Source organism: Cucurbita maxima, unplaced genomic scaffold, assembly GCF_002738345.1.
Source record: "Cucurbita maxima cultivar Rimu unplaced genomic scaffold, Cmax_1.0 Cma_Scf00026, whole genome shotgun sequence".
Taxonomy (NCBI): domain Eukaryota; kingdom Viridiplantae; phylum Streptophyta; class Magnoliopsida; order Cucurbitales; family Cucurbitaceae; genus Cucurbita; species Cucurbita maxima.
Window position 1 is genome coordinate 2,142,132 of NW_019272042.1, and position 8,882 is coordinate 2,151,013.

The following is an 8,882-nucleotide window of genomic DNA, read 5'->3' on the forward strand; positions in this document are numbered from 1 at the left end:
TTTTTTTAAAAAAAAAAAAAAAAAAAAAAAAAAAAAACATTTTTTCAACTCTTAAATTTTCACTAATATCTTTCAAATTTATACTATTAATATCCTTAAAAAAATTTAAAAAGTTTTAATCTTATTTATTCAAAGTTAATATTAATTTCTTTGCCTTATTAATTATCAATTTGAGCGTACACTTAATGTCTAAGATTTTTTGAAATCTATTATAAAGTTAAAGAAACTCTCTTCCCGATTAAAAACAACTAAAACTATTACACGGTTTATTTAAAAGTTAGTCGTTTTGATCTTATTTGTATTTTGACCGTCACAATCGCACTTTGATGGCAGCAAACTTGCGATTGTATAACACTCACTTCCCAGCAACAAATGAGTTAAGCTTATTCGTTCTTGCATAGCCTATGACCAAGCCAGGTAGGCTTGAGCCTCTGACCCCGGTTCAAGAAGAAAGTGTTAGAAAACTGGGGCAAAGAGATTTCAAAAGAGAGTTTCAAAAGCAAGATTTGAGAAATTGAAATTGGTGTTATATGGAAATATAAGCAAAAAAATCAACAACAACGGCTTACTGTATATAACTATCGGGTAGGAATAAGTTGACATCTTCGGTCTCATAAAACAAGACTTCTTTTGCACAAGGAAACGGAGGCAGACTTAGCTACAATCTAACTAAAAAATGATTCCCTACGAACGAAGACTAGACAATGGCCTTTATCGAGTAATAAAAAATGCAGAAGAAAGGGCTCGGGGGCACCCGACGAAGCAGAGCCATACCGAGGCCATCTTCCAGATAATTCTTCATATTTAAGGTTAGTGCAATACCTTAGGGCTGTGGACTTGTAAATCAGGCCATATATATACAAACTCTTGATGCCATCCTACCTTACCTTACCTTACCTTACCTTGTACACTTCAAAATTAGTAGCAGCAGGTTTAACCAACTAACCTCAATAATAATCTCAACTATATCCCTACTTCTTTCCCTTCTTCTTTTTCTTGTTCCCACTCCCACTATTATTGCTACTACTTTTGTTAAAACTTCCTCCCGCTTTAGCAGGTGAGCTCTCCGTGGCGCTGCTGCCACCGACGTTGTCGAACGCACCTGTCTGCACGGCATTCTGAAACCACTCGAAGAATTCTTCTTCTGTCATGTTCTCTTCTATGTTTGATGCAGGCATTTGGCCTCCTCTTTGGCTGGAACTTGATCCTCTGGTGTTTTGCTTTGAGGTTACGCTCGTGTTTACGTGAAAACTCGGCCTGTGGGTGTTGGCTGGACATCTCATTCCCTGCACAAATATACAAATCCGTTGCGGGATCGAGAAGAGCAGCATGACATCAATATTACATGAGGTGTTAAATTTGAAAGCGACTGTTTTATCGACGTTACCTGACAAATATACCATCCAGTAGCATCGTATATTCGGCTATCTGCACATACGTAGGCAGAAGGAGCATCTACCTGAACAGAGAACATAGTGTGTTTATGTGAGACTCCCAGTGATGCACAAACATATTCATGAAAAGGTATAAAAAAAAAACATAGCTCTTTTTCTGTGTTATTGTACTGTGTTCGGTTCCTTTTCAACTAAATCGTCCACAAAAGGGAAGGAGCCACAAATTTCCACAAAATGATAGCTTGTTTAGACATCCTTTCAGCCCCGAAAGGACCTCGAAGACGCACGTAGGCAGAAAAACGTTCAAACTGAAAGTATTGAAAGATGTTGCAACCTTTGACAGCAAAAGGGCAATGGAAGAAAGATGTGGTTCACATTCTCTTTACTATTCAGGCAGAGGAAACAAACAGAGGGGATAAAGACCAACTTTTACACTTTGTTCGAAACCGCTCGTGCGTGTTTATGGCTGCTAACGACGAGGATGACAAAATAAAATAAAAGAAAATATAACTTGTCTTTCTTTGGGTATTTAAATGACAGATTCCATCAATAAGCGGAGACCTAAGTTTTAGGACGGTTTCGATCACTTCAAAAAAGAAAATATATTGGAGAAGCTGTTGTTTGAATCCAGAGACCACCATGCACTATCATCTCCAACTCTCAGCTGCAACACATCAATGGAGTTAATAAGGCCAATCCAGTTTTCTAACTCCAAACCGAAAAGGCCTCTTCTGAGGCCAAGGTCCCGATTTCTAGCTACCACGTTCTAACAATCGGAAGTAGTGACATCATGCTTCATCGAGAGAGAGAAAGAGAGAACAAAATATCTGACAATCTCTCCTTTAAAGTGAAGTTCCCAACCCATCTATCCTTCAAAAAACGGATGAAATTTGCTTTCTTGGCCAAGAAAGTCAAAAACCAGAAGGAATAATTGCTAGCAATATTCTAACAATGACAATGGTCTTGATAATCTTCCACCCATTGGCTTTTCACCGTAAGTACTAAAGATAACTCTACGCCAAAGAGCACTCTTTGCTTGAGTAAATCTGCACAACTACTTGAGTAACAAGGCATTTTTCCTCTGTTGAAAAGCACCATTACTGAGCCCTCCATAACACGAAGGGAGGAAAGTTTCCCGTCAATTCACCGAGTATAAGACTGAGAAGGTTCCTGTAAGCCAACTCATCAAGGTCAAGGGGCACTAATGGAAGAGTCCAATGCCTCGATTTTATATATATATCCAGAACAGAAAAACATTGCATTGGAGACGGATGATTGACAGGACCGAAGCAAAAAGCCCACATACATGTACCAAGGTTTGTCAAAGATAGTGCCTTAAGCAAGTACTCAAGGTATATACACTGCTCTAAGATTAGGTAGGAGTCGATTTCAGAAACATAACAGTTTAGAGACTAACCTAGCTGCAACAGATATTGTTCAGGTCTTACTCGAGAAAATAAAGAAATTTCCAACCAATCTATGAATCTCAATAGTAACTTCCTTTCATGGTTTGAGGATGGAAAAGAAGAACGAGGGAGACTACAAATAACTGATTGAGCGAGGGTAAGGTGACCTCTCTTACAAATAGCAGATTGAGTGTCGGATCCCGACTTCTTCCTAAAGTCCCCCCACCCACCCCCGAAGGGATGCTCAAACAAGAGACCTCAGCAGCTCAATATCAACATCAATGTCGATGATAGCAGTATTGAATAAACAAATTAAACGAATCTCCTATAATAAAAGGTCGCGACTGCACAGGCGAAAGAAAGGTCGTGGGGTGGCAACAACAGCACAATAACAACAAGAGAGTAGGAAACTAATGCAAACTCCTCGGATGCAGGCTGCAGTGGCACAAGAAGAAGAATGATAAGGGGGGAGGTGGTGGCCTGGAGCACGTGATATCGAGTGGAAGAAAGAGTTCAGGCTTTCCTTTCATCTATTATTTGTGTTGATTGACAGGTGAATATCTATACGAATACCTAACAGTTTAGTGTTAAGACATAACATACATCCTTCAACAAAAAACCATATTTCAGACGATTTTTCTACGGAAACTATATTCAGAGACCACAATAGGTACAATGTAGTACCGATAGGCCGAACCCTACATAAGAATATAACTATTAGCACTAGAAACGTAAGTTATTGCACGATGTGTCTTGGAGAGTTCAAAGCTCTCAAAAGTCAATTATACTATATCTTTCCTGAATTTCTCAGTAAAGCATACTACGTAGTTTGTGTTCTATCAAATACATCTATGTGAATACCCTAAAAACTAACATTAGAACAATTGGTACGAGCACCATTATAGCTTTTTTTATAAGCCTTATATATAAGTGAAAACTGGTAAGTCGAGAAATTCAACACGTATCCACACATCAAATAATGCCACGTTTTGATAAGAAGCCAATCCACGTGTAAGTGAAGAAACATACCTTCTGCAGCAATCCAAAAAGAAAAGGCTGGGAAGATTGCTCCACCCACCCATCTCCATCCTTTGCTTGATGAAAATCTTTGCATTCCTTTAGAAAAAGTAAATGTACAATACACGATACATAGAGCATCCAACATGAGGATATTAAATCAAACCTAACAAAATCAAGAGTGAGTCTAAAATAGAAGAGAGAAACCTGGCACCATCTAGCTTGAGATTTCGATTTGTTAGTGTATCTCCATAAATGAAATTTGTTGCACTTTTTGCAAGCTATTCGTCTTGATTCACCGAAAGGATCTTCTCTATCCGTTGCTGAACGTGAAAATGCAAATGGACCACTCCCTCCACTCTATAAAATAAATGCATCGTCTTTGTGAAAAGCCAAATAAGATACTCGAACTAAAAATTTGGACGCATAAGCTATCATCGAGTATTTAACTCATTGCTCAAGTATAATTTACAGTTGAAGGGCAACCTTTCTAGAAGTGTATTGAACTGAAAATTTTTCCGGTGTTATACCTTTTTCCTAAAAATAATTTGCTTCCCACCCTCTTTTCTTTTTTACCATTCTATAATTGGATGGGGTTATACCTTTCGTGAAGCACTCTGAAACCTGCGGAAAATGTTTAGCAGCTCTTCCCTTCTAAGTTCATCATCGTATGTTTTTCGCTTTGTCGAATCAAGTAACACCTAGAGAAAAAAAAAAAAGAAAAAAAAGCATACGACTCTCAAGAAACAATATAATACAAAACTCAAAAGTATTGCATAATTCCTGCAAGATTAAAAGAAAAACGTTACCTCGTATGCATTTTGAAGTTTTTTAAATGCTTCAGCAGCCTTTTCATTCCCCATGTTTTTATCAGGGTGGACCAACATTGCCTGATAACCAGTTTACAAGCTCATTCAACAAACTAGATATATACCATTACCACTTCTTCAGATAATCAAGATAATATTTCAAAAAATATCAAATTTCCTGGATGTATGACACCACTAATAAATAAAAGTGAAATTTTCTTCCATTAATCGATACAAAATGCAATGTTGAATAACAGAAGACCACAACATTAAAAACAAACAATAAGCCGATCCATCAGGAAAATACATGAGACAGAGCATAATGAATATAACAATGTGAAGGGTGAATACTAATAGATCATGCAAAATGTGGCAATATTAATGCAAATTTACCTTTCTCCTGTACTCCTTCTTGAGTAGGGACGGATCCATATTCTCATACCGAGACAATCCCAAAACTGCGTAGTGGTCTGTACAATTTAACAAACGAATGACTTCATCTTCAGAAGATAGCTCAGAATCAGCTCCACTGGTTGAGGGTGTGCCTGAACTCCGATCAGCAGCAAAGCCTGCACCACTAAATTCAGAAGATGATGCTTGCATAGGATCATCATGAAAGAAGCGAGGCTGATCTGGCATCCCAGCAGTTTGTTCAGGATATCTGTTCGATCTCCTATGCTCATTTATGTTGTTCTTTAGGAAATAAATCAGAGCATCACTTGAAACAAATGACAAATTCAGGCCCAAAACCAAACCAAACCATCCAGTGCATACCAATACACAATAAACCGAATACAATGTGGTGATAAAGAGTGCAACTCGTTCGTGGCTCAATATAAATGCCAGCCCTGAAAATTGTGATGCAACACCTCAATGAATGAGCCTTGACATGATGATAGCATATATGGAAAAATTGTGGACGTTCTAAAGGTAAAAAAATCACCTCCAAGAAAGATGATCAGCATTGTTGTCCAAAAGTTTCCATAAAACCAAAGGAAAGCTGCTCCAGAGATGGCGATGGCCAAAATTGCAAAAGCAAACCCAACAAAAATTCCAAGGGAAGCAGCTACCACCTGATTAGATTTCAAAAATTAACTGTCATTAGAGGATTTTTAAACTGTACTTTAACTTGAAAATAGATAACACCATCTTACTTAAAGTAACTATTGTATGGAGAGTCCACAAGGAATCTAAATTATAAAAAAAAATGCTTTAAAACAGCCATCCGTACAGCCACACAGTATAATTTTTCTTTAATCCCATACTTCAACTGGTATCGTCCATATAACATCAACTACATGCTTAGAATAAAAAATAACTTGGTGATTTAATTCCTTTGAATATCCATAAGCTATTAGAGACTTTCTCTAGGGGGAAAATCACTATTGTTATTTAAGATAATAAACAAGACAAATAATGGGAAAAAATAGTAAATAAAACACGTTAAAACAAGATAGGAAGTAACATCTATGCAAGAGTATTGGAAGTGCTTACTAAGATCACAAGGAATTTAATAATTCCAACCATTGCAATTGTTGAAAGAATGGAGAACCATATAACTGAGAAGAAGGATGTTGTACCCATACGTACAAAGGAATCGATGCCCCTGAGGGCACAGTCCAACCATACAATTGATAAAAGAAGCATTACATTCCCAAAATGCATCATCCATTTCAAAACAATGGGATATGCTTTCATAATCTTCTTTCCAACATAGGCACTTGCGTTTAGCAAGTTGTTCTTCATAGAATTCAACAAAGGTCTTTGTTGCTCCAGCAACACATGGGCTGCTTCCAATACCGATGACATAGATTCCAAGAAGCTTTTCACGAAAACATTATCTGAAAATTTTAGATTACCCATCACATTTCTGATGTGTTCTCCGTTCAAAAAGCAGCTGAAACTACCATCTAAAGGATCCTGCACCTTATCAGACCCATTGTACTGTTCTCCTATACTAGAATCCTCATTATTTCCATTGCAGTTACCGGATTCTTCGGGGAGACATGTTGGCTCCTCTGGAGAATGAAATCCTTCCACTCCTTGTTTTTCTTTTCTCAAGGACTTCTCAAATTTTTTTAGATTCTTTATACCCTCCCCAGAGTTTTGATTCACCATACCTTCCTCAAAGGCTCTACTATGGTGGTTGTCATTTGGTAGTACCTCTCCGGGGAATACCTTTATCTCTCGTGCTCTCCCCTGTCCCTTGGACTGCAAGTCTGAACCTCTCTTTTTATTGTTTGATGCATGGCGCTCGGACCCTGTTTTCTGTTGGTTACCCTTACGAGCCATTGAATAGTAAATTTAAGGTTCAATTTGAAGAAGTATTTGATTAAATCATTTCTAATGACAATACATGGTCCAGAACAAGCAAGCAGGATAATGTGCAGGGGCTATAGCCTGTAGACAAAAGAAGTAAACAGTCAAAGCTGAATTCTTCATCCTTTGATGATAATTAAAGTAACAAATATGTTCACGAGAAAATAAATACATAATTGCCAGAAAAACGAAACAAGAACATTAATGGATGGAAACGTAATCTAGCACTGCAGAAAAGATAATTAAACGGAGGGAGATCAACAGGGACAGAAAAACTTCCGAATACAGGGAAAAAAATCAAGGAGAAAATAAAAAATTAGAGTCAACTAATACGAAAATAACACTAATTGATGATATATGTTCATAATCCATATTTAGGGAAATGCCTCATTTCCAGTACCAGTGTAGCAGACCGTTGATTACAAGTGACAAAAATCAAGAACAGAGTTAACTCCAAGAGTACCAACTGCATAAATATTCCATATAGAACGCTATTCAAGAATAACATTTTTCCGAATATATTCCGGTGGCAGACACTTTTTTTTGTTTTTCTGATTTCTCTACATTGCTGATTCCAGAAAGACTGTAATTTTGAGAAGGAAGCAAATTTCAAAGCGAAGTTGAATAAGAACCAGAGAGAAACTCGTTATTTCCGATGAATCCAATGAAAAGAGAAGGGGGGAAAAAAAAAGTAAACAACAGAAGAACCTCAAATGTCAAAAGATACAAACATGAAAAAAAGAAACCTCGAATTGCAGTATCTAGGAGATGAAGTCCGCCGCCGACGGAAATGAGAAAGGAGCAGCCCAGGCGACAGAAACCCTAATAACCAGAAGTCGAGAAGAGCATAAAAAAGCAGAAATTGGAGGCTAGATCTTCATGAACTATGCAGTTGATATGGAGGAAGTTGAAGCGACGGATTCAATGGCGGACGAAGAGTTGGATACTGCAGTGGCGGCCGGAGAGGAGTACCGGGAAGAGGCCCCCTTATCCGAAGACCAAGGCAGCAGAATGGGATTGAAGAATAGGACCCCGTCTGGCTGAAATCCGTCGCAATTCCAATTGCTGCGTTGAAAACACGACGAGAGAATTCCCTACGCCGATTAAAGCTATCTCGCCGTCCCCATTATCAACGGCAAGCACAAGAGTTGGAGATCAGCCTGCTCCAATCAAAATTAGATAAATTTAATAATTTTCTAACAACGCGTCAAATGTCACGTGACAAAAAATTCCCACATGATTCCTTAAATAACAATTTTTTTATTTTTTAAATATTAAACTCCAACCTTAAGAAAATATATATAATTATTGGTTATTTTTTAAATAAATTTAGAGTATAATATTTTTTTAAAAAGTATTTTAATCGTTTTACTTGATTGAATTTAATTTTAATTCGTAATTATTTTTACTATTGGATACATCGCGAAAATAAAAATAAATAAAAAATATATTTAAATTATTATTTTAATTAAAATCACATTCATTATAGGATTAAAATATGAAAATCATAACATATAAATTATTATTATGATTTTTATTTTTGTTCTGAGCATATATTTAAACGAGGGATCGATAATATATATCTTAATTAATTAAGATATATGTACAGTTACAAGTAATTATATTTAAAAAAATAAAATTATATAAAATATTTAAATCGATATATTAATTACGTCTTGAATTAAGAAAATAAAAATGAAAGAAAGGAATATCTCAAGTTTAGTAAAATACGTAAATATAATCAATTTGAGAATCAGTTCCTCTCTAAATTTTGATTGATTCTATTTTCATTCATGGGTTGGACGCTATTTTATTAATTATTTTATAATTTTTTATTTTCATAGTATTGACAATTTTTTATAATAAAGAACTATTAATTTATACTTTTATTGCATATTGATTGATTGATTTTTTTTTTTTTTTTTTTTTTTAAAATT

General features: G+C 36.2%; 1 protein-coding gene across 1 annotated transcript; it reads right to left on the bottom strand.

Annotated features, from left to right (window-relative positions):
• Positions 1-551: 551 nt before the first annotated feature.
• LOC111499224 lies at positions 552-8,122 on the bottom strand. The gene is made up of 10 exons (XM_023150752.1): positions 7,692-8,122; positions 6,121-7,026; positions 5,570-5,699; positions 5,020-5,474; positions 4,627-4,707; positions 4,420-4,518; positions 4,025-4,177; positions 3,830-3,916; positions 1,388-1,459; positions 552-1,286 (listed from the first exon to the last, which is right to left on the bottom strand). Exons 2-10 carry the CDS (start codon positions 6,916-6,918, stop codon positions 972-974), a joined length of 2,190 nt encoding a protein of 729 aa, XP_023006520.1. The 5' UTR covers positions 6,919-7,026; positions 7,692-8,122; the 3' UTR covers positions 552-971.
• Positions 8,123-8,882: the final 760 nt, after the last annotated feature.

Bases quoted from the DNA above. Each gene is read 5' to 3' on its own strand.
- LOC111499224 (XM_023150752.1), bottom strand. From the start codon at position 6,918: ATGGCTCGTAAGGGTAACCAACAGAAAACAGGGTCCGAGCGCCATGCA. The intron at 5,475-5,569 runs GTGATTTTTTTA...CACAATTTTCAG, and splicing joins GCTGATCATCTTTCTTGGAG to GGCTGGCATTTATATTGAGC. The intron at 3,917-4,024 runs GTTTCTCTCTTC...CTTTTTCTAAAG, and splicing joins CTCAAGCTAGATGGTGCCAG to GAATGCAAAGATTTTCATCA.